At 40.7% G+C, this 26,301-nt stretch overlaps 2 protein-coding genes across 2 annotated transcripts; one reads left to right on the top strand and one right to left on the bottom strand.

Moving 5' to 3' along the window:
- Nucleotides 1-5,244: 5,244 nt before the first annotated feature.
- On the top strand, nt 5,245-11,419 carry LOC311485714 (eukaryotic translation initiation factor 4 gamma 2-like; the record flags this gene model as incomplete). The annotated part of the gene is made up of 20 exons (XM_084541297.1): nt 5,245-5,312; nt 5,443-5,499; nt 5,996-6,121; nt 6,243-6,345; nt 6,447-6,578; nt 6,659-6,725; nt 6,805-6,956; nt 7,078-7,188; nt 7,277-7,459; nt 7,548-7,689; nt 7,780-7,943; nt 8,044-8,151; nt 8,282-8,386; nt 8,482-8,577; nt 8,673-8,888; nt 8,983-9,241; nt 9,371-9,575; nt 9,684-9,892; nt 9,999-10,120; nt 10,254-11,419. Coding segments are annotated over 20 exons (2,691 nt in total), but the record flags the coding sequence as incomplete, so codon positions are not given.
- Nucleotides 11,420-13,250: 1,831 nt separating this feature from the next.
- Nucleotides 13,251-21,477, bottom strand: ctr9 (CTR9 homolog, Paf1/RNA polymerase II complex component). The gene is made up of 23 exons (XM_084541438.1): nt 21,330-21,477; nt 20,442-20,540; nt 19,954-20,193; nt 19,729-19,846; nt 19,554-19,643; nt 18,788-19,044; nt 18,581-18,688; nt 18,257-18,493; nt 17,897-18,115; nt 17,572-17,755; nt 17,376-17,464; nt 17,092-17,277; nt 16,357-16,444; nt 16,129-16,277; nt 15,933-16,049; nt 15,702-15,847; nt 15,520-15,591; nt 15,082-15,217; nt 14,787-14,942; nt 14,551-14,699; nt 14,371-14,470; nt 14,161-14,273; nt 13,251-14,071 (listed from the first exon to the last, which is right to left on the bottom strand). The coding sequence occupies exons 1-23, from the start codon at nt 21,372-21,374 to the stop codon at nt 13,564-13,566; spliced, it is 3,606 nt and encodes a 1,201-aa protein (XP_084397564.1). The 5' UTR covers nt 21,375-21,477; the 3' UTR covers nt 13,251-13,563.
- Between the last annotated feature and the right edge of the window lie 4,824 nt (nt 21,478-26,301).

Here is a 26,301-nt window from a genome sequence, read left to right as displayed (position 1 = left end):
TTTCATTTCATCAAAAGTTTATTGCCTTTTTGGAGATTCCAGACTTATCCTCACGCTTTTTCCCCCTTGGCCGTTTTATCACTTTTTCATCATAATGTTGTCCCTCTGGCAAGAAGCACAGTAATAATGTACCTCTGTCAGTGCCTTATCTTGGTCTACTCCCTGCTGTCCTTTATGGAGCCTGATTCTGGGATGTTGCACAATTTATTTTTGGGCTCTAATGACACAGTTGGGATATATCTGATTCGTCCATGTCCAATAAAATGAAAGGGTGTCACTCATTCAGGTTAAAAGGATGTTACACTCATGCAGTCACTTTGACGTGTCACTACAAAGGACTGGATTACATATTATTTTAAACTGGTTGCAAATTTTAATTTGGATTAAGAAGCAAAACTGTGCAAAACTACTATTCGATATTCAAATTGAAGCTGGAAAAAATCAGATCATTCTTAGAAACAGTAACGAATAATAACATCTCGCTGCAAGGTCACTTATAACACAGAAACGGATCTGCCCATTAGAAATGTATTTAAATTTTTTTCTTAACACTTTGAGGACTTAGCTGCCAACATCAACTTCTCAAATTGTGAGCATGAGAAGTCAAGATTTCCGCTGTCAGTTTCAGTTTAAGGCACTTATGTGTATGTACACAGACAGACAACAACACATCAGCTCACTCTTTCAACAACTTGGGTTTTAACTTCCCTTTCCCTCACTGTTTGCATTGGCTTTCTGCCTAAAAACTTTAGGAATAGTCCTGCATTTTTCCATCAGTAAGGCACACGACTTATACTGGAGTTGTCACCAGGCACTGCAACGTGGATCAACTCACTACCCCCAAGTAGTTTGTATGGATAAAATGTAGAGGAGAACCACCCACACATGAATGAATGAAATGTAAAGTTCACTATTCCATAAACTGTGCGTTTATGTGACTTCTGTTTGACTTCAATCAAGTAACTCACAGATTTTAATTTAAGGTGTATTTTTTTTTTTTTTATTTGTTCCAAACCAGTTTGTGTTGAGAATCTTTTGTACATAATACTAAAGGTCCAAACAAGGTTGAAAGAACATCTGTAGGCCAGTGAAGGGCACCTGAAAGAGAAAAAACAAAGCAAAGCACTGCAATGATACCCTACTACACCATCTCTGACTGGAGCGGTACTGTTTTTCCGAAGTGCAAAGCTAGCCTTTGCTGACTTTATTGGCACACTGGGCTTAATTAACTTGGAGCAGAGTGTTTACTACAAGACAACTGGGTTCATTTTGCTTTTGATGAATGATTGATGCCCCTCAGGGCGGAAGCAGCAAACAAGTGCAGGCACAGAAAGAGGTTTAATGCTCTCGTCTGATAGGGAAATGATCAAATAAACATGCTGCATCTTCATCTGTGAATTGATTAAATATTACTTTTTTCTAATTTACCCTATTGCACCTATACAGGCCTTTAAAACTACTCGCACTCACACAAATTAAACTTGTGACAAGTACCACAGACTGTATTGCTTTAATAAGAATAAGAATAAGAAAACCTTTATTTGTCCCACAGTGGGGAAAGTAGCTTTGAAACAACTGATCTAATTATGCATAGGTATATCCGTTTCGACTATTGCTCTGTTCATTGTTCTTGTCACATCAGGGCTCAGTTTGTACTACACACAAGATTGGTATTTTTCAACAATACACAATGTCTGTAAAAAAATGTCCCAGACAGTCTGGATGTGCAGGTCTAACCATGTCACAACAAGTCAGGTGGAATGTACCAGATCTTTCAGCTAGACTACGTAAACGGATTGAAAATGGTCTTTGCACTTAAGTTACTTAAAAGTGTTCAAAAATTGTGAAAACACACATAAACCTCTAAACATGTTTACTCCTTATCTGGATTATGTCCCTCATCGTGACTGCAAAGATCAGAACTGTCCTTGTCTTCCACAGTGAACGGCACAGAGTAACCTGAGCCACAAAGAGGTGTTGCCATTCTTGTCTCGTGCTGTAGTCATTTACCAGCAGAAGAGGAAGTGACTCGTCTTACCAAGTCAATGTGAATAATAAGAAGGTCTGGTATTCTCAATAACAGACTCAATCAATAGAACTTCCTATGAAACCGTTAGACCCTCCTTCTATTCTACCAATAAAATAAGACTGCATCAGATTACAATCCCACAGTGACATCTGAACACAGATATGGAGAGGTTTTTCTTGAAAAGAAAGTAAAACTGAGTGCTATTTTCTTCTAATAGTGGTGGTGCTGCAGGAAAGGTCACGTGATCACTAAAAATGTTATGAATTTATCATAATCTATGATTGTCCACTCACCATTTTATGGAAATTTTCATTAGATTTCGAAAGGTCAGCAAAATCATTAGGAACTCTATGGGGACTATTTGTATCTCTGAGGACGACATGCAAAGCTATGCAGTGAGATTCAGTTGTGATACATATGTCTCTCTTTGCCTGGCTTGACAGAGTCACATTTCTACTCGTAACTGACTTCTACTTTGTCATCAGTGTGGCAGCCTGGAATGTTTGAATCCTGTGTCAACAAACTTCCATCCTTTTCCCTACCAGCTTATTAGTCAACAACCTGTGCTTGGATGAAGAGGAAGACAATAAAAAACTCTCCAAGAAGATCAATGCAGTTTTGCTAGTGAATAGACAGTATAGCCAGTATTGTTCTCTTTTGTTGAAGAGGTCTTTACTATACAAATTACCACAAAAATATTGGTGGTCAGTTGAAAAGTAAAAAAATAAACATCAGATCATTCAAATTTAACTCAATATTTCAAAATAAGGTGCTAATTTTAGGTGCTCAAAATTATGAAACATAAGGTAAGTATTACAAAACAATAAGAAAGATTTATCACAAGACAAGCACAACTTGTGACCCATGAGAATTTTGACTCATGCCATAATTTTGACTGATAAAAAGTCAAGATTGTGAGATGTTACTATTTCAAATGTATTATATATAGCTAAATGTTTACTAACTATCTCATAATGTGGATCTATGTCAAAAATGGATCAATTTTTAAATTAGTTTCCTGTTTATCCAAGTATGAGAATATGTGACAGGAAATGCCTGGCAAGATTTTAAAAAGTTCATCTTGCATAAGGACTCGTTTTAGTTGGTCAGTAATTTTTGATTTGTTCCAGTGCATCTTCAAAAACAAACTTTGAGTTTTAATTTATTAATAACAAGTGACATAAACAACAACAACTTTAACAACTGTTATATGAATATGAACCAACAAATATCCCTGATGAGTTGTTAGTCCAAGCACTTCTCAGGGATATTTTTTGTCAAACATACGGCATGTGGGCCAAAACCAGCACCCCACCGGATCCAGTCTGGCCCGTGAAATTAATTTGCAAAGTGTGAAAATTACATGGAGATATTAACAGCAATTTTCAGTTTAATAAAATTGTCAAGTCCCCAATTTGTCCACTTAAGGTCATGCTGTTTTAGTAAGAGTTGTGGAAATAACACAACTGAACTAAATAGCAAATGGCAGAAATATGGATTGTATGTGGCCCCCGAACTATAGTCCATAGTTTTACACTTAATTGTTGTCCTTTAAAATGTGGAATGTTTATGTAGCTTTTGTGTTTTCCACATATTCCAGTATATTGCTATAATAAATTAGTTCCACATCGACTTGACTGAAGGAGAGTTTAGAGCCAGACTATTTTGATTTGTGGATATGGTATCTGCTAAAAATGATTAAAAGGGGAATTAAGAAGCCTTTTGAACTCATAGAAGACTTAACACCAAACACATTAATCTGTATATTCGTATTTCTGTCATGAAGGTTTGTTTATCTGCACAAAATTAGATTAAATAATCACTGGATTGCGAAATGTTCCGGACTTTACTGTATGTGACGTTGGCAGGGTGTGATGATGACGATGGCGACGGCCCCCATACAAAAAGCGGCTTCCAGATGACGTAGTAGGACAGTCAGCATTCTTTCCTCACGGTAACCGGCAGCTAACTCGTCCGAGCCGTCGTGTTTCTGCTGTTTTAACAATATAACAAGGCCTTAAAGGTTTTAACGCGGCTTTAATAGCTCTCGTTTCTATTTAGACTTATTTTTTTTTTGTCTTTTGGTAGACAAAACAACAACTACGCTGACGTTCCTTTTGTAAAGGTAAGCTATTTAGGTCCTTTCTTGCGTGGCTATCGTTAGCTTAGCTAACCGACAGGCCAGGTAGGAAGTTGGTTTAGGTTAATTAAGTTGCGAGTGTAGTGGAAAGATGCCTATCTGGAATTTCTTGTTTAACATTGACTGACCTCACTGACATTGAAAAGCTCAGTTGGACCGAGTTTATGTCGAGGAAAAACCGGGCAGGGAGCTAAGAGTTGTTTACTGTTAGCTGTTAGCTTACCGGCGGCCTTCAAACCAAAACCCCCAAGATGTCGCTGTGTGGACATCCGGTGTCTGAACAAAGACCTCATAAAATCAGCTGATCGGATTTTCCCTTCTTAGTTTACAACAAATACCACTTTTTCTCAGAAAATAGACCAATGTCGTCGAAACGAGAAATATATCCAGCGTTGAAGTAAATGGTTTGAAGAGTGTTTTTAATTTTGGTAAACGTTAAATCCCAACATTGACGGTTATCGATAGAAAAATGGTTATTTACAAATACACTGGCCAAATGTGTGGCATTTTAATTAATAACAAGTTATGCGTCGATGGTCTGGTTCAAATTGCCCAAGTTTGTTCCATTTAGTTTCAACAATAACCCAGATCTTGTGTCGCAATCACGGATGGCGTATCATGTAGCGCTTCCATCCGTACAATAAACCGAACGATTTATGGTTAACTGTGAATAATAGTTCGGTTGGGGGGGGTCTCTGAAATGACTGGTTGGGGTTTAGAGTTCGCTTAAGGTGAACGGCAGTACAAAGCGTTTGGGGAACCTACGACGACACCAACGTAGAGTGCTAGCACCATCATGCTAGGCTAGTGCGCTAGCATTGCCACCGCTTCTAATTCACTTGTACGGGCACGTGTTGGCGTTCATGTGCTCAGCAATTTGACTAAAGTCCACTGGGCTGTGGCTGGAAAATTAAACGTATATGAAATATTATCACCTTATAATTAATGGGCTTGATAACTCCCACAGTGTTAATGTGTCTTTGTACTTTACACGCAGTAGCTGTTAAATCTGCTGTATATCTGTCTCTTTTTCCAGGTCGCTCTTTCCTGCTCCAATCCCAGAACTTGATTCTTTTCAAATATTATTTGTCAAGCCGCCAAAGTGGAGAGTGTCGTTGCACCAGGGGGTCCTTCTCGTTTCAGGTATTCACCATTACCCAATCACACTTGATCCACCTACACCAAAAGCACTCTAAATAGTTCACATGAAAAAGTAGGCTCGCCTTTATGTTAAGTTAAATCCGTTTTTTATTTTATTTTTTGTGTATCACAGTGTAGGGGGAGGAGGTGGGGGTGCACCCCAGCACTATCCCAAGACTGTCGGCAACAGGTGATTTTCTTAATCTTACTCATATATTATTTTTTTTTATTATTAAACTATAAGTATATAAGCCAGTGCACTGGCCTTAAACTTGGCACGCAAATGTGTTTTGTTCTTTGACATGGGTACATTTTGAAGATTTCCTATGGAAAATGGCCCATGATTCTATTTGATAGGTCAGGATTTGAAGTGTGCACTTCAGCAATTGATCATATTGGTCATCACCAGTTTGTCACATCTTACCACGAACATCACTGATCAGTACATGAATCAACATGAACATGTATGCATTTAAGCAGTGCCGTTGCAACACTAAATACAATTTGGTATGTTTGATATGCTGAACAACATTTAGTGCCACATTCTGGAAATGTGACTGCAGTTGCTTTAAGATAAGATTATCGTTTTTATTTATCCCACCGTGGTCTGCTGGTATAACAAGGTCACGTCTGTTTTAGTGAGAAAATATTTCAGTATTGTGACTTATGTTCTGTGTGCATTGCAGCGAGTTCCTGGGGAAACCCCCAGGTACTAGCGTTCAGAGATGGGTACCTTCTCGAAGCACTAGACGAGATGCCAACTCCTCCAACGAGAAAGGGCAAAATGATGGGACCTTCAGAAAAGTGAGAGGGTATGTTCATCGAGCTCTTAATTCTATTAAGATGTACAAATTATCATGGCATTATTTAAATGGTAAGCTAGGATCTCATTTACAGTGTGTTCAACATTTCTTTGCTATTCCTCCTCATCAGCATTCTTAATAAACTGACACCTGAGAAGTTTGACAAACTATGCCTGGAACTCCTCAACGTGGGTGTGGATACAAAGCTTGTCTTAAAAGGAACCATCTTGTTGGTGAGTATTCTTTTGAGCCATATTTGTGTTTTGAACTACTATTCTCACTTTTGAAACATACCTTTTTTTTAATTGGTTGTTTTCTGTTTATTTCTTGTTAGATTGTTGACAAAGCCCTCGAAGAGCCCAAGTATAGCCAGTTATACGCTCAGCTATGCCTTCGCTTGTCAGAGGATGCACCAAACTTTGAAGGCCCATCAACAGAAAGTCAAGCAACACAAAAGCAGAATACTGTAAGATATTGATATAGGACTTGCACTTTACAAGTCTGATATCTTTTCTGGTTTCATTCTGAACAAGTTCTGTTTTACAGACCTTCAGAAGACTTCTGATTTCTAAGCTTCAAGATGAGTTCGAGAACCGTGCCAGGAATGTCGAAAGTAAGTGAATTACATTTGAACGCTGGCCATGTTTTTGCATGAATTGTTCCTTGTTTTCAATTTCACTTCTCCCCCATAGTCTTTGAAAAACATGACGCTCCACTTACCTCTGAGGAGGAGGAGCAGCGTGCTATTGCAAAGATCAAGATGCTGGGCAACATCAAATTCATTGGTGAACTTGGCAAACTCAACCTTATCCATGAATCAATCCTCCATAAGTGCATCAAAACAGTGAGTTGGTTTGAATAACTTGACACAATTTATTTTGTGCCCCCATAATCAAGTTCCCAGAGTCCCAACAGTTGAGTAAGAAGTTAAAGTAGATGTAATTGAGTGCTCTCTTCTTTTTAAGCTTTTGGACAAGAAGAAGAGAGTCCAACTTAAGGATATGGGTGAAGATTTGGAATGCCTCTGTCAGATAATGAAAACAGTGGGGCCTAAACTTGATCATGACAAGGCTAAGGTGAGTGTGTAAATAAAGGCGCTAATAAAACAATAGTATTGTCTTAAAATCCCTTTCATTTAATAACAAATATATTCTCCTTTTTAAGTCTTTGATGGATCAGTACTTTGGCCGCATGCGCTCCTTGACAAACAACAAGGAACTGCCAGCAAGGATCCGTTTCCTGCTTCAGAACATGGTGGAGCTGCGAGACAACAACTGGGTGCCTCGCAAAGCTTATGTTGACAATGGACCAAAGACGATCAACCAAGTTCGTCAGGAGGCAGTGAAGGTTAGTTTGCCTGAGTCATCTGTCCCCTTTTATAATGGTCCTATAAGAATGACTCCAGGGTCTGACTGGGTCTGATTGTGCTTTGCAGGATTTGGGTGTCTTCATACCACCTTCAAATGATGCAATGAAGAATGACTTCTTCATGGAAAACCCCTCCTTCCTGCCAACAAGGATCAAGTTTGACAGGGAAACTCTTGGTGGGCTGGCTGATATGTTTGGACAAATGCCTGGTATGTCACAGCTTTTTCCTCCATTTTACACTACTTCCAAGAACAATTAATATGGATTTATCCTTTCTAAATGTTTTGCTGTTTTCGTAGGAAGTGGCATTGGTACCGGTCCAGGGGTGATTCAGGACCACTATTCGCCTACAATGGGCCGTCATCGTGCAAACCCACTTTTTAACGGCCATATTGGAAATGGCAATGGTTCACACCAGCCTCAGTATGAAGTGGGAAGCAAACCTTTCATAAAACCAAACCAGGTATGTACCATATTGTAGTTTATTTTTTTTTATAAATATATATTGAATCTCTACATTTGTATAGCAATAATATTTATTTGTGAATTTTGTCTTTTAAAAGGGGCAGAACTCGCCAGTTTTCACCCATAAGCAAAATCACTCGGTGCAGATGCAGTCGAAGGACATGGGTCCACGTTTTGGCAAGAAAGGAAAAGTCAATGCTGATGAGGTACGCCTGCTTAGGTTATTTTTAGATGTGTTTTTACTGTTAAAACTTTAAACTATGTGATGTTGTAGTGTTTTGCATCTATTACTAAATACATTTGGTTGACGAACATTGTGGTGTAATAAACTTCCAGATCAGTCTGAGGCCAGCACAGTCCTTCATTCTGAATAAGAACCAGGTGCCAAAGCTGCAGCCACAGATGACTATGATGCCTCAAATGGGTTCCCCATTAGGACAGGTAACAATTATTATTATTTTTATTTTTTTTGTATTTTAACCGATGTTGATGGTCCCATGAAAGACTTGTAAATTTTGCTTTCTTTGACTCCACAGCTGGGCCTCAAAACCAATCCTCCTCCAATTCAGGAAAAACCTGCCAAGTCCAATAAAAAAGCTCCTCCTACCAAGGAAGAGTTGCGCAAAATGACAGTAAGTTCTTCAAGGTTCACACTTGACTACCTTCCTGCATAATATGCTGTATGTCTAGAATACCAAACCTGATAATCTGTGTTTTCTTTTATAAGGAGACTTTAGTGGCTGACTACCTGAATAGCAAAAACATCGATGAGGCATTGAATGCTGCAAAGGAGATGAAGGCTCCCAAGCACTTTTTGTCTGAGATGCTGAACAAGATGATGGTCTTTTCACTTGATCGTTCAGATGAAGATAAGGAGCATGCAAGCACCCTAATCCATGCACTCTGCACAGAGGGCATTGCCTCTGGGGAAAACTTAATGCAGGTGAGTGTTCCAACTAAGATAAAATGTGCAGGTCTCACCATTTTAGTGTCAAGTTCCTGTTCAGTTTTTAAATGCTTGTCACATTACTTTATAGGCTTTTCTGAGTGTTCTGGATCAGTGTCCCAAGATTGAGGAAGAAATCCCACTGGTGAAGTCGTACCTGGCACAGTTTGCAGCTCGGGCAATCATTGCTGACCTGGTCAGCATTGCTGACTTGGCCCATCAGCTGGAGAATGGTGCTCATTTCCCACTGTTCCTGCTCTGCCTGCAGCAGATGGTCAAACTGAAAGACAGAGATTGGCTGACTGACTTGTTCCAGCAGAGCAAGGTCAACATGCAGAAGATGCTGCCTGGTATGTCCAAGCCCGTGACCATGAGTTTATACCTGATGTATTTTGTATTGAAGTTGCTTTTGTGATCATATTCAGTTTTCAGTGAATTCATTTGCTGGCACTAATGAGTAGTAATTTATACTCCTGCAGAAATTGACCAGAACAAGGACAGGATGCTGGAGATTCTGGAGGGGAAAGGTCTCAGCTTTTTGTTCCCACTCATGAAACTGGAGAAGGAGCTGCTGAAGCAGATCAAAGTAGATCCCTCTCCACAGTCGATCTACAAGTGGATCAAAGACAACATCTCTCCTAAACTCCACACTGACAGGGGCTTTGTCAACATTCTTGTTACCAGGTACAACATGTTTCCAATGATAATCAGTGTCATTACTACAAAATTTTACCCATTAGTTATGCATCGCATTAAACACCACTGGATTCAAAGCATATCTTCTTGTGTCAGCTTCTTGCAGTACATTGCTTATGAGATCAGCCCTGATGATGACGAAGAGCAGTTGGCAGCACCAAGTAAGGAACAGCTGGATGAGGAGAAGCAGCTGATGCTGTCTTTCAAGCCAGTAATGCAAAAGTTCCTACACGATCACATCGACCTGCAAGTCAGTGCGCTGTATGCCCTGCAGGTGCACTGCAATACCAAGGCTTTCCCCAAAGGTGAGTGCTCAGCTGAAGTTCAACACAGCAGCTTAATGCTCATATTTCTCAAGGAGAACTTGGATTCTCTTGGTATGGAAGTGTAATTTTTAACTTCTATTTTAAGGCATGCTCCTGCGCTACTTTGTGAACCTTTATGACATGGAGATAATTGAAGAAGAGGCCTTCCTTTCATGGAAAGAAGATGTCACCCAAGAGTATCCAGGGAAGGGAAAAGCATTGTTTCAGGTAATTTTATTCATTGGTTGTTATGGTATAGTGTGTAAAGCTGCTTCATACCTGGAGCTCTTTAAATTTTACTTCATATATAGACTTGTGGATCATGAATAACTAAAATGGAGGTACTGTGTTTGTGGTGCAGGTGAACCAGTGGCTGACATGGCTAGAAACTGCAGAGGAAGAGGAGTCAGAGGAAGAAGATTACTAAAACGGGCCAAAGCCATGATCAGGATGCAAAGAGTGAATTCTTTTTTTTTTTTTTTTTTTTTTTATTATTATTGTGTGGGTTTTTTTTTTTTTCTCTCTCTCCCATTCACATTTTCTTGTTTCCTTCCCCTCTCTTCTTGTAACCACTGTTACACTTTAGTCCACTATGAAATGTTTTACCAGATCAAGCCAGCATCACCACCATCCTGTTGTATTTATGCTTTTCTAATTTTCTATCCTATTTGATGTCCTACAGCAGATGTTTTATACATTTCAATCAACCTTGTATTTTCTTTAACAGTAGGCAGTATTTTTGCAAGAATGCACCTGAACTTGGCCCATTTTATCACCTTTTACATCTGGATGGAGTCACCAAGTGCTGCCGTAACTATTAACGTAAAAACGGTTTACAAAACAGAAAAGACTCTGACGTGTCACAGAGACTTTTCTTATTGTTTTAATCTGCAGTTAATCAGTTTTTAGATGCACTTTGCTGAACGTCACGAGTCGTTGCAATAGTAACACACTTTCCTTGTTAAAACAATCCTGAGTTGCAGTTGTTGGCCGTCATTTATAATGGGTTTTCTCTGCTTGAATATAAACCGTTTTTTAATCTGGGTTTGATTATGTATGTTAACAGTAGTGGCCTATTTTACTTGCACAATATAATTTCAGCTACCCACACCTAGTTTAACGAATCAGTGATTTTTTTTTTCTTTTTTTTTTTTTTTTTTTTTAAATGTATGAAACTTTTTGTGCTGTTAGGAATGGATCTTGTGTGGCCTCTTTAATTTATCAGTTCATATGGATATACCTCTAATGTATCTCGGACTATACTTGAATGTCTCAGTTTTGACATTGAGACAGCCAAAGCTTAGTTTCCTGTGCTACGGTTGTTCACCACTTGTGGAAATTTTACATCTGTTTGCCATATATGTCAGGTTCTTAAATGGTCTCTTTTTATCTTCATAAAACTACAGAGAATGTAGTGTGTGTGAGTGTGTGTACACTTAACACTTTTGGAGTGTCACCGTAACGTTAAGTGCAAGAAGTTTGAGTGTACAACTACAGATCAACCTTGAATAAAGTTTAACTGTTCCATCTTTTGGTCCTGATGTTTTTTTTTTTTTTTTTTTTTTTCGGAGGGGAGTGTCATGAAACCAGAATTTTAGGATCTGACCTACAACACCAGATTAACTGTAAAGTAGAGCATGTCTTGTCAAATGCCACCAAAAGAATGTCCTAATTTTTGTATTTTCATTTTAGTTGGTTTATGCTATCTGGCTTCCAACAAAGTGTAGAATATATGAAAGTGCTTCTTTAAGCCTCCCTAACACTGATAAAATCTAAATTTTGAAAATTGGGTTTGGGTAACATTTTCTCGTATTTGCTGTATCAAAACCTTATCTTCAGGTATGGTGGATGCCTGGAAAATAAGGGAGTAGTAAGCTCTACGTCTAACAAGGTTTCTTTCTATTTACATGAGCCTTGTATTTCTGTCTACAGGTTTGTGGCTTTAACATGTACGACTAAAAAAAAAAAAAAAGTGAATGAGGTCTACGGCTCTGGTTCCTTGAGCAAGGACCCAATTTGTTCCCTGGGGACTATGCATGGCTGCCCTCTGATCACGGTGTGTTCACTTGGATGGATTAAATGCAAATAACACTGCCTTGTCTATGTGCCTGTACCCTGATCAGCCATAACATGGTCACTGACAGGTTTAGTGGAAAAACACAGATAATCTCTACATCGCAGTACCTGTTAAAATAAGTAAGTGAACATTTTGTCCTCAGTTGATGTGTTAGAAGCAGGAAAAATGGGCAAGCATAAGGATTTAAGCAAGTTTAGCAAGGACCAAATTGTGATGGCGTGATGACTAGGTCTGGGACTGGGCCAGGGCATCTCCACAACTGCATCTCTTGCGGGCAGTCAGCAGTGGTCAGTATCTAAAAGTGGTCCAAGGAAGGAACAGTGGTGAACTAGTGACAGGGCCATGGATGGCTAAGTCTCACTGATGAACGCAGGGAGCGATCCAACAGACGAGCTACTGTAGCTCATTGCTGAGGAAGTTTATGCTGGTTCTGATAGGATGGTTGTCAGAATACACAGTGCATCACAGTTTGTTGCGTATGGGGCTGCATAGCCACAGACCAGCCAGGGTGACCATGCTGACCCCTTTCCACTACAGAAAGCACCAGCAATGGACATGTGAGGATCAGAAACGGACCCAGGAGCAATAGTAAGTGGTCTAGTCTGATGAATCATGTTTTCTTTTACATCACAGGACTATTGGAAGAAGGTAAGCTGGTGGACAAGGTTCTGCTGGGAAACCTTGGGTCCTGCCATACATGTGGATGTTACTTTGACATGTACCACCTACCTAAGCATTGTTGCAGACCATGTACACCCTTTCATGGAATCAGTAATCCCTGACGGCTGTGGCCTCTTTCAGCAGGATAATGTGCCCCCACCACCAAAGCATTCCTGGTTCAGGAATGCTTTGAGGAACACAAAGAGTTTGAGGTGATGAGTTGGCCTCCAAATTCCCCAGATGTCAATCCAATCAAGTGTCCATGTGTTGGATAAAGAAGTCCGATCTATGGAGGCCTCACCTGGTCACTGCCAAGATCTTGGTGCCAGATACCACAGCACACCCTCAGGGGTCCTTGCCTCGAGGGGTCAGGGCTGTTGTGGCAACAAAGGGGGGGGGGGGGGGCCATCACAATATGGTGGAATGCCTGATTGGTGTATTCATGGCAAATGCAGTTTCCTGGATTTAGATTTTAAATTTCAGTTTATATTGAGATCATTTCTGTTAAAGTGCCAAATTTCCTGGAAATAGTACACGCATCAATTTCTAATTTATGTGTTATGAAGTTGATGGCACTGTATTTTCTGTTAGGGTGATAAAGGAGTCTTACACAATTCTTTGTTCTGTTTTTTTTATTGAACATTTCATCTTCCCATTTTGATTCAGTGTTTTGTCTCACCATATGAGATTTTTTATTTTTTTTTTACACCTTTTTCATTCAAACAATTTAATCTAACTTAAAACACCTTTAACAAAGCACAGCGTTCGTGAAAAGATATTGACTGTAAGACGTGAGCAATACATCATAATGCTGTACCCCCTAAAAAAGTTTTCTAGGTGAATTATATGGACAGAAATCCTGGCTTTTAACAGAAAATAAAAATGTAGATGCTTTTCTCAGCACTACTTGAGTCTTTGAGAGCGATCTTAAGATTTAGTCGCTGTCGTCATCCTCGTTGTTGGATGCCTCCTGTTCTGAACCGTTGTCCGAGCGGCGTGGAGAGCCCTCATTGTCGGATCCCGCTTCAGATCTTCTGTCAGATCTTCTGTCAGATCCTCTGTCAGATCCTCTGTCAGATCCTCTGTCAGATCCTCGGTCTGATCCTCGGTCTGATCCTCGGTCAGATCCTCGGTCAGATCCTCGGTCTGATCCTCGGTCTGATGCTGCGGCTGGCGAACCTGCCCTCGACTCCTCGTCTGATCCCGATCGACTCCTCTTGCTCTCGTTATCTGACTGCTCAGAGTCAGACTGGCGCTGCACCCTCCTTTTTTTCACCGGACGGTCGCTGCCAGACTCGTCGTCCTCAGAGCCTGCAGGGCGCCGAGGGCTGCCCGCCTCACTGCCCGAGCGGTTCCCCCCACCATCGGAGTCACTGTCAGACGCGATGCGCTTCCTGTGGGCGCCCTCGTCGTCAGATCCCGAACCACTGTCTCTTTGATGTCTGTAAGGGAGAAAGAGACCGCACTCATAAATATTCTGTTGATTCACTAACCTTTCTAACCCGTGTGACATCTCATTTTAAGCTTTTACCTGTCTTCGGCTATTTTCAGTCCATCCTCATCTGAAGAGGACTCAGAAGAGGAGATGATGGCCTTCGACTTAATCTTTCCTTTGAGAGATGGTGGAAGACGCTCAGGCTGGGGCTGAAATGAGACGGACATTCATATGTTAGAAAGTGGACCTGAATGAAAGGACATTAATCACAAAAGAGGTCTGGAGAAAAGAAAGACCAAAAAGGACCTTTTCAATCTTTTTGCGTCCTTCTTTAGGTTTGCGCTGCTTCTTGGGACGTGATGCTCCTTCCTCATCGTCGCTGTCTTCATCTCCTCCTTTAGCAATTCTTTAACACAAGACAAAGTTTTCTCTTAATTTTTCCTCTTTCTCGACTACACCACATTTGTCATACACAGCAGCACTCACTTCTTCCTCTTCTTTTTCTTCCTCTCTCCATCCTCGGTGTCCTCCTGTTCGCTGCCACTGCCGCCCCTTCTCTTCTTCTTCCTCTTCAATGGAAGGTCCTCGTCAGAGTCGTCATTAACAAACTCATCCATGTCACCTCCTTTCTTACGCTTAGAGATGAAAAAGAAGTACATCACCAACACGGCGACACTCAACTGCAAGTGAATTTTAGAGCGTGTCGCAGTGCCAACACTCACACGTCCTCCACCGCCACCTCCAGACTTCTTCTTTTCTTTGGATATTTCCTTTGATCCCTCTGCGAAGGTGAGCAGGTTCTTGGTCTTCTCCACGTATAAAGCTCTCTGCTCCAGGAGCTTCTTCTGTTCCTCTGCCTCTCTGCTCCGCTTTTCTTGCTAAATGACATTTGAAGGGGACAGGCAAAACAGTTAATGGCAAGCATTTTATTGTAGATCAAAATGAATGCAAAAATATAAGACAGTCACGGCAAGTTATTGACAAAATGTTTAATGTGTTTTGGAAAACCATAGTTACCTGCTCTTTTAACATCTGCTGGCGCAGCAGGTCTCTCTCCTGTTCTTGTTTGGCACGAAGCTCCTTCTCCTCCTCGTCCTGCTTTCGGGCTCTTGCCACATGGTACTGAGCCTGACTCAGCAGGTCAGAGCACTGCCTGCATTCCCATCACACACCAGTTATATCACAACAACTGTCACTATGTTGCTAAGTAGCTACTATTAGTGCTCTGAAATGGAGATTATGAGATCTCTTACTACGAGATATTCAAAGATTTTCAAAAATGACAGCCTAAACAGCATATTTGGAATAAAAATATAAACAGTTAGAGGGGTGGAGTAACTCTTTAAGCTTCAATTAGAAGATACAGTAATAGTTTTCATGGTTTCAACTGTTCTTTATAGTCAAACAAAATCCTTCAGCATGAATTAAACTGTTAAAGAATAAAGTCAGACGTACCTGGCCTCTGATGCAGCGAGCGCAAGGTCAAACCTCATCTTGTCTCCGGCCTTACTGAGGTAGCTGAAATACCTGAGGAAGAGGAGGACGAGGAGGAGGAGGAGGGAAGTGATATGAAAGTACTAGTTAGAGGACAGCCAGAGGAACAGACTGGAAGGTGGAGGCATGAATCAGATCTGTACCTGTGAGCCAGTTCAAGCTCTTTGACAGCACTGAGCACAGCCTTCAAGTTGCTCTTCTCATCTTTCAGCACCAGAGTGGCCAGTCTCTGAAGCACCAGGGCCACATTGAACATCAGCACTGTGTCACTGGGAGCCACGTGACGGGCCTTGATGTGCACACACCAGGAATAGGTTTTAATCCCATCATATTATAGACTGAAATCAAAAGCCTTTGGTTTGTCTTCATGTTACCTTCAGCAGCATCTGCTTGCACTCCTGGAGTTTCCCACATTTGAACAGTGCTCTTGCGAGGTACAGCAGCACCTCTGTGTTCTGGTATTTGTAAAATTTCTTCAGGCAGTTCTCATACTGTTGGGGCGGGAAAAAATACACTCAACTGTACTGGAAAAAAATGATTTGTAGAGTTTGTCACAAGTGAAGCCCTTACCATCTGGACAGCGCTGATGTACTGCTTCTGTTCAACATAGATGTGAGCCAGGTTTAGCCACACATCACTGATGTCTGCTGTGGCCTCTCTAACCTGCGCAAACACGTCACGTGCCTCTCTGAAGTAGCCCTTGTGGGCAAGGACGGCACCTAGGCAGAGAAATTCTATGTTTAGTCCAACATACACATACACAATACAATAGATACAAAGAGTGAAAGCTGAACAGACCGATGCCATTGGCAGCGTAGAGGTTCTTGGCGTCATTTCTCAGGACTTGTTTGTATATCGCAAGGGCTCGATCCTGGTGTCTCTTTTCCTGTAAAGATATGAATTGATTTGATTGTCTGTTATTTCTCTTCACACACACACACAAGAAAAAAGTAGTAGAGGTATTAAACTTCAAAGTAAACAAGCATAAGCAATCGTCTGTTAATTACAATGATGTGTCAGGATCGGATTCACCGCAGCAGGTGACTGATCACATGAAATTACACTCACATCACACATCACTGAGTATCATAACTGCTGTGTACAAGAAGCAGACTTCCAGCAAGAGGCTGGAAATCTTTTACCAGTCTGTTGTGGCCAGCACTCTTTTCTCTGCTGTGGTCTGCTGGGGGAGCAGCCAGTTACACCAATAGACTGGACAAACTGATTAGAAAGGCTGGCTCTGTCATTGGCTCCTGACTGGAGACTTATCAATCATGGATTACCCTTACTACAGGAAACCTTTCCTGCCTCAAGTCAGTACATCAGTCTGTACAACTCCTCATCTGTGTGTGAGAGAGGACACTGGACTATTTGTTACTGCCACATTTTGCACATGGTAGTTTTTTTGGTAAGTGTAATTCCATTTCATTTTTATATTCAGTAATTTTCTTATTCTTGTAAACATTTTATTATGTATTGTCAGCTGTTCTGTCATTTCTCTCAGTCAGTCGATTAAAGAAATAGAATATGCACCTTTTCCCGGTCTCTGGTGGGCTGGTGCAGAGTCTGCAGCCACACGTTACCCAGAGCCAGCATGGAGTAGGTGTCGTTCTGCGTGGACGGCTGCTTCAGAATACGCTCAAACTTCTTCTGACCTGGTCCCCATTCCTGCTTGGCCAAGTGAAGATTTCCTATCAGGGACCAGGCATCCGGGTGATCCTGCATCAAACAGAACAAACATCAGACAACGTCCAGGTGTGCTTCACATTAGAATGTATTTGTCAGTGTTATAATTTTCGCACACAAGCGGTTTGTACCTGATTAATCTGCAGGGCTTCTTTGAACCAGTCAGAGGCCTCGTAGAAGTTTCCTTTGTCGCGAGCCATTGCTCCAAGACGCAAATAACCTGTAGGCCAAAAAAAAATTAATAATGAAAAAGTCTCTCACTGGTAGCAAAACATTTCATTTATATTCTTACACTGTCTGTTTTATTGAATGATGTTCAATACTTACAGTCCACATAGTTAGGATGCTCTCTGAGGATGTTTTTATAGAGTTTCTCAGCTTCGTGGAATTCACACATAGCCTCGTAAAGACGGGCCAGATTGTAGGAGGTGGTGACAGAAATGGCATTGTAGTAATGCTCGTCATGCTCTCCTTCAGCTTTGGCTCGGTCCAGAGATGCTAGAAAATATTTCTGTAGGGGAGAAGACATGACCCAACCTTAAAATAGCATAGGTTTAGAATTCTGCATGCTTCACCACCTTTAAATACCACAGTGACAAAACTATTTGTAGTGGTGTTACACATTATCAGTTGATTTGTTGCAGTTAACTACCTTGGCTTCTCCCAGGTTGCCAAGTCTGAAGTGCAGAGCTCCCAGGTTGTTGAGGATCTCAGGGGGAACGTCGGCCTGCACCTTCTCCTGCAGGATGCGGGTGGCTGTGCCGTACGCAGACAGGGCTCCTTGGATGTCAGTCTGCTCCAGTATCTGAGCCAGCTCAATCCAAGCCTCCACATCATCTGGGTACTGCTCTGTTACTTTCTTCAAATGACCCTAGGAAACCAAAAAAGTAACATATACACAAATTTAACAACATTATTCATTACTTTTCAATATATTTCTTTAAATAAAGCAAAACATGGCACAGTTTAGTTTTCGGAGCCACGTGAGAATGAGGATGCTCAGGCTACATACTTTTGCGATGTCTCTCTTTTCCTGATCGTCAGATGTTGCATACAGAGACCCCAGGATTTTCATAGTTTCATAGTTGTTGGGGTAGGCCTTCAGAACTTTCTCAAAGCACTGAGCTGCGTTTTCCTTGTCTCTTCGGTACACATACATCTGTCCCAGGCCAAAGAAGGGCAGCACAAAGGTGGACGAGGCAAACTGGGTGGCCTGATAGTAATACTGAAACGCTTGATCATAGTCCTCCTGAAGAAAAGAAAGAATGGAGATGTCAAAGACGTAAATAGACACTAAACAATTAATAAGCTGGCACAGGGTTGGTTAGGATATTACCTGCACATGAAAGGAGCGAGCTAGCTGATAGCAGCTCTCAGCCTGCATGGCTTCGACTTCTGTGTTGTGGAAAGCATGCAGGGCAAGATGCTGGACTTTACTGTAGTCCTAAAAAAAACACACATAAATAAACAGCAGTTAAAAGATGCATAGGTTTAGATTTGACAGTATTGACCGTATTACTGAGGACAAAGGACTTGTGATTACCTTTTTGAAGAAGAAGTGGTTGGCGAGGTGGTTGAGCACCATGGGGTTGCTGGGGTCGATGGTGTAGGCCCGTGACAGGAGCTGCACACCGTTCTTAATAGAATCTGCCTCCTTGTTGTTGAGCTCTAAAACCGCCAAACCAACAAGAGCTCCCACACACTTGGAATTCAGCTCTAAGGCTCGGCCGAAGGCCAAACGAGCCTTCTCCAGTTTGTTGAGTTTGACAAAACAGTGGCCCATCCCCAGCCTTACCTCGGCTAGACAGAGACATGACAACAAAACATAGGATAGATGAAGAATAATCTGTAATAAATGCACCCCAGCAAATACATTAGTTAATATGTACATATCACAAATAATTATGTGTCAGCATCAGTGATGGCGCCTACGGAAAGTGAAAATACTGCCATTTTTTATGAATACCTATAACCGCTCTTTTCATTCCAAAATTGGTATTTCATTAAATTAAAGACGACAATGTGTGCTATGGCAACCTTTGCCAGTAAAGTTTCATCTGCTTCTGGCATTTTATATATACACCATACAAATGATGGCTGTTCCAAAAAACAACTGACAAATCAGTCAATAATGAAAGTAACTGTTGATTGTGACCAAATGTTTAATATATATTTATCTCATTCGAGTTACTTACAAAAAATGACTGGAATTTACATTCAAATTTGCTGTTCATAAATTACATTTAACTTGGGAAACATTTTTGTATGGGATCCAATATGGGAAGTGTTCGTAACTATTAAATGTTTACCTGGGCAGCCTGGGTTTGTACGCAGAGCCTTTTTGTAGTATGCCAGTGCTCCTCTGTAATCCTTTTTATTGAAAGAGATGCAGGCCTTACCTGTTGAACAACAATAGCGTTACTATTTCAGTCAATCAATCATTTCAGTCGGGATCAAGTCTAGGCTCTTTAATATTCAACTTGCCAAGCAGAGCAGGGATGTTATTGGTGGACTGGTTGAGGACAAAGTGGAACTGAGCATCGGCTTGATCCATCTTGTCGCCTTCCAGGAGGCAGAAACAGGCTCTTCCCAACAAATGGTTCTGATTGAGACAACATGTTCTATTCACTTAGAATACAAAACAATAAAATACTGGAGCCACATCAGCTTCATGTCACCATCGCCGGCACTGACAGACATTCTACCTACCTGATCATACATGATGATCTTGTCTGCCATTGTATAGAGAAGGGTGGCCTGTGTGATGAGCTCTTTCTTGGCATCTTTGTTTTTCTCTTTACGTGCTTGCTGGACATAGTAAGCTGCCAGTGTGTCCAGACAGGTCATCTGGTCCTTCTCATGGTCTCTGTAGTCGAGGTTTCCATCAATACGTGCTGCCTCTAACAACTTGACAAAATCTTCCGTTTTGCCCTGTTTGTAGTACTCCAACTGAAATACACAGAGTGCAAACCGTCATAAATGGGCTGAATTTCACTTTGCGTTAGACTAATCAGGGAACATATCTGGGCTGTGTTCGAGCTGGCATTTGACTTTACATTAATAATAACGGCGTTGAAGTATTTTGTTAGTTGAGCCGTTCAAACTCAAAAACTGGCAATTTTAAGCAATCAAAACTAAACTAAGCTAAGAAAGAGACTAATCCATAACTGAAGACCGGGATTAGTGCATTGACTCACCGCCAAAGCAATCCAAATATGCAGCTGCGTGTGTTCCTGCTTCAAGATACTGATGACCTCGTCTCCCTCTGGCAGCTGGTCAAAGTCGAGCTCGATAACCTGCACAACACAGTTCATTCAGGTCATGATGCATCTATCAGGTAAGAGTTCTATAAATAAATACAGTTGGGTGATATTAAATATATATTGTTAGATCATGCAAATGTATCGACCATCACAGATTCTGCATTTACGCAATGGCTTCTTTCAATATGTCTGGGTAAGTTAGGCAATTTTGCACATTGATTTGTGAAATAATTAATTAGGTGACCAACATAACAGAACTCTAGACATGTGTTTCTAATATTCTGACCGCCTTGTTGATACCAACATGGGTAGGCTAAATAGTAACATCTTTCTGTGTAGAGCAGTTTACCTCAATAGCAATGCAACATGCAGTCTGTGTATTTAAGTCTGTACTAAGTATGTTTTCAAAAACAACGATGCAGCAGAAAGTTTATCGTTAACTGTTATGGGTTTAAGTACATGATGCGTTTTTATTCAGAAAGTTCAGAAAAGACTTGTGTAAAGTTTTATCGTGGACCGCGTCACTGAGATCTACAGTGACAGAAAACATCACAAAAACTGACCTAAGTTTAGCACAAGAGGCTGAACGCACATTTAGGCAGAGAGGTATGAAGTTTGTGCTTCTTCACTTTTGCTGCTTCACTACATTTCAGAATGACTTTAACACTACAGTTACTCTTCATTATTAAATCCGCCGCTGTTAAGTGTAAAGAACATTAGCTAATGCTAGCTGGAGTTAGCATCCACGGCTAGCAGCACAGCGAGGTTTCACTTAGTCAAACATCAACAATAAATGGCGTGTGCATATCAGACGACTTTTACCTCATCTGTATCCCGTAAAGGGATCTCGATGGAGCCCCGAGACATCTTGAATGGGAAGAAAAATCCACTTGAAGTTAAATTTATTAAAAAAAATACTAAATCTCCAGTCCGTTGTCTGGTGGGAGCTACTTCATGCTTCCGACAGGAAACAAACACACGGATGGTGCAACGGAAATGAACTCCGGGCGGATTGATGAGAATAAAAGTAAGGTTCCTGAAGAGGTCAAGTTACGTAAAATCAAACATTTGATTGAAACATATTTTGTATCTCTAGTGAAGTATGCATATTGGATTTGGTATTAATTTACTTACAAGCTAAACTAAAAGTGAAAACTAAAAATGAAAACTAAGAACCAATAGTTTCAGTTGCAATGGCATGAAGGGACTGAGAATAATTTGCTTCACACTGACTGGCAAAAGAAATTCTCTCTGTACATTGGATGAATTCAACGTTCAAAATGTCGGGGGAAATGCTTGGCTGACTCCAGTGTATCATTGTATCAATTTACATTGAACTCCTCAGGGTCCATTCTAGGGCAGCAATCTGGCAGAAATGAGAGGCATGGGGGAGGAGAGGGAGGAGTGTGGGAGAGGTGGGTTGGGGGGTGTCAGCTGGTTTTGATGTGAAGCAGGGAAACCAAGGATAAGAGCATCTTGAAGACTTCTTATAGCATAACAGTGAATCAGAGAAAGACCAGAAGAATAATCACGAAAAATGTAGTTCCTAATGCAGCATTTGACCTAATATGTGTCTTTGCAGAAGATCTCTCTGGACTGAAAAGTAAGAACTAGTTTTTCTAACTTGTTTCTGTTCTGTTTTCTGATTATGAGAACAACAACCCAAATGCCTTACAGTCTCATTGTACACGATACTGAATGGAGCACTGTACCATGTATGCGATTTTGTGTATTCCTGGAAAACATTTTGGTGTTTTAATTTTCTTCTGTCACTATTTTCTGAGAGCAGACGAACATGGCATTTCTCTACCTTACTGTAGGATGACAATCAATACTCTATGTAACGTCTGACGCGATTAAAAGCAGTCAGATCTGGAAAGGACTTATAGCTAAAATTATATACTTTACATCTTAAATAACCATTGACTTCAGTTAGACTGATTGGATTTTTCATCTGCATTTGTAGAGTGAGATTTGGTCTCTATGTATCCCATGATAAAGAGAGGTAAAATTGTATTTGTTTATTAAAATATCAGAACACGTAGGAAGTGACAGACCATCAGCACATTTCCTCCCCAGCGTTTCAGGAAAAACAAGCACAATGACTGACAGCAATGACGGTAAGTTTTGCAATTTTATTGAACAAATTCACGTGGTGTATTTGCTTCTTCCTGTGGTTGAATTTACACTAATTGTTGTCTTTCTCTACCTGTTAAGTTTGGGAGTCACCCGGTTGTGGGACGAGGGATGTGCTTGAGGACAATAAGGACACAAGTGGATTCACTGAACATGAACTCCTTGATATCATGTATAATGCGTGTAATACCAAGTCAGGTACACTGACTTACTGTTTACTGTTACATTATAGTTTTATTATTTAACTATAATGAAATAATAGTATGAAATCATGACTCACTGTCTTCTGCTTCCCTCTCGTCTTCAGGAGAGGTGTTGGCCTCCACTATTGTACAGTACCTGCAAACTATGACTGCTCAGAGCCCAGGGCAGGACAGACTGGCTGCCCTGCGACTGCTGCTCGACCCCGACAGTGAGGACCCACATGTGAGCAGAGAGACTTTTCACTCCATCATGAGGGAGTGGATCACTCAGTGCAGCCAGGACAGGTGAGTGTGAGTTGTGTGAACTGAGTGTGTAGTTAAAAATTAGTTCCACTTTGACAGCATTTAATAAAATATCTCATCAAGCACGGTAATACTTTTTCTTCTGATGCTTTTGCTTGCAAGGGGGACCTTGATTATTTTTATTTAATTTGCATAAAAGATCTATAGATCTATAGTTTCAAAACACAGTTTGAATATCTCCAGTTAAATTAATTTTCTGATAATGAGTCTGTTGTTAATTACATATACACTGATCAGCCACAACATTAAAACCACTGACAGGAGAAGTAAATAACATTGACCATCTTGTGACAATTCACTGTTCTGCTGGGAAACTTTTGGACCTGGTATTCATGAGGATGTTACTTAGACATGTACCACCCACCTAGACCAGACCAGGCACCCCCACCCCATAGCAATGACACTCCTTGATGGCAGCAGCCATCCCCAGCAGGATGCAGCCTGACAGAGACACACACACAAAAATGATGTAGGAACAACTAAAAAAACATGAAGAACAGCACAAGGTGTTGACCTGGCCTCCAAATTCACTAGATCCCAAACTGATCAAGTATCTGTGGGATGATCCAAAGAGGCCCCTCCCCTCAACCCATAGGACCCAAAGGCCCCCACTAACAACATTCTGTTGCCAGACACCACAGGGCACCCTCAGAAGGCCCATGTCCATTCTCTGATGAGCCACAACTGTTTTGGAGGCACAATATTAGGAAGGTGGTCATAATGTTATGTCTGATCGGTGTATATTATTAATCCTTGATTTCAATGAGCTCACTTGCTGACTCCTCCTGTGTTTCAGTACTGCCGTGGATGAAACTCATGTATCTTGTGCAGACATATCCAAAGTTCCTATAAATGGTAGGTAGATCTTCACTCAGACACAACCCAGACAAATCAAACTGAAATCCAATCACTGAACCAGATTTTTTATTTCAGATTTGGATTTATCATTTTCTCAAGGCAAAGCAGCTTCACCAGAGAGCCACCAGTGTCCCTGGTTAGTTATTTCACTGTTTTCTTTTTTTTTTTTTATCACAGTTTGTGTTCTACAATCAGTTTGTTGTCATACTTCACCACAAACTGTTCATTTGGCTTCAGTGATGGAAAGGACCTGTCTGGCACTGTGGCTGAACTGAAGCATGCCCAACGCAAGCTGAGCGAGCAGAACAGCAGCCTGTTGAGGACGGTGGCTCAGTGTGATGATGTAAACCTGCAGCTTACTCTGGAGGTCTCTGAGCTGCGAGCAAAGCTGGTCAGGTGAAGTATCAACTACTTTCTTCCTCAATTAACTACAGCCATAGTATGTAGCATTACAATGTTATTCTATATTACTACATTGTACGGTTTAAATGTAAAGCAAACTGTAATCTGTAGCAATGTAATACACATATTTCTTTGATTTAAAAAAAAGTAGTAGGAAAAACAAAAACAGCACAGATCCATACCAAATTCCCCTACTTGAAATAGGCAGAGGCTGGTCCTGATCACCTACAAGTCAAACATCTCTATCATGTCCCCCCCCCCCCCCCCCGACACGTCCTTTAGCTGCTAGTAGGGACAGTTAAGAGGTGGAAGCACTATAAACTATCCAGAGGATCAAGAGTGCTTGGTCAAAGGGCCAAGTAATACATGTTCAGTTTATATTGGGGCAGCATGAGACTATCGGACAGTGGCTTTTTCAAAGAGAGATAAAACACTGCTATGACGCCTAACCGATCCATCTATTCTGTCCCCAAAGCTCAGAAGTAAGTACTGGAAAACCACCAGTAATTGTAAAATCCATAAAATCTGAAAAAACCTATACCACAAGAAAATCCCAAATAAACACTTAGACCAACATTTCTGCTTGACCATTACTTTTTTTGCACCCTAATTTAAAACCTTTCTTACACAATAACTGTGTCACATGTCTCAATAGTTCCTAAATGCATTATCAGTTATTCTATATTTTCTGTACACTGTCAAAATTTGGCATTTTACCTTTAAAACTTGTAGCTGAGCATGTACATGGATTATTTATTTGTTCTTTCATTGTTCATTTATTCACTGAGTGAGACGTGTATCCTTAATACTAAATATTATGACTACTGTGAATGTAAATGTGGCTTCACCAGTTCCTTTCCATTAGTAAATGCTTAGGTAAAACACGGATTGAAATTTCTTCTTTTTTTGCCACTTTAGATATAAGTAGAGTTGTGTTATTTTGGTTTATGCAGTGCTCAGCGCTCAGCAGTGAGAGTCAGATCCCTGACAGAAGAACTGGAGGAGATGCGTCGAGCATTTAAAGAGGCCCAGGAGAGAGTCAGTCGCAGCCAGAGCAGCTGCACCAAACTGGTACATCAAACACTCAGCAATCTCCAAATAAAACTTCCTTCTAAGCTTGATTTATTTTTTATACCTATTTTTTTGTTTGTTATTTTTCTTTGTCCTTCAGAGCAATGAGGTTGAATGTCTAAAGGTTCATATTAGGAGACTTGAAGACAAGGTAATGTGGATCTTAAATGTGAGCCCCGATGAAGCTGATGTTCTTTCCGTGTAATAAAATGCCCCTTGTGTCCACACAGAATGAAAAACTCACCTTTGAAAGGACATGCTCTGAAGATAGCCTCAACAAACTGAGGAAGGTCAACGCTGAGCTCAGGGTAGGAACACATCAGTGAAACACTTGTGTTTGTCTCTGTGTTAGACAGGAGGTAGGTGTTTTTGACTGAGTTAAACATCTCTGTGTTCACAGGCCGAACTTGAGGAAACTCTGGTCATGCTGTCTCTGAGAGACAGAGAAATCACAAAGGTTGGTTCACTGTGGCCATGAAAGGAAAATCGTCCCTTCACATTTTTATTTTGAGTTTTAACTTTATATTCCCTATAAATATTCCCTTGTAGAAAGACATTGTTATGGACAAGATGAAGAGCTCCCATGAGGAGAATCACAAAATGATTGAGGTATGTTTCCCTTCACTTTATAAAGAAAATAGAATGTCATCTGATTGTAAACTTGAAGATTTGCTTTTTTATTACTTTTACTTTTGGTGTGTTTTTTTCACATCTTTATTAGACAATGTGAGAGCAAGAAAAGCAATTTAACCGTGTTATATTGTTAAATTGGCTGTTACTCACCACATTGACTCTGTACTTGTGTTGCAGGGTCTGCAGTC

Source organism: Chelon labrosus, assembly GCF_963514085.1.
Source record: "Chelon labrosus genome assembly, chromosome: 3".
NCBI classification, from domain to species: Eukaryota; Metazoa; Chordata; class Actinopteri; order Mugiliformes; family Mugilidae; genus Chelon; species Chelon labrosus.
This window is presented reverse-complemented; position numbering and strand designations above follow the sequence as displayed.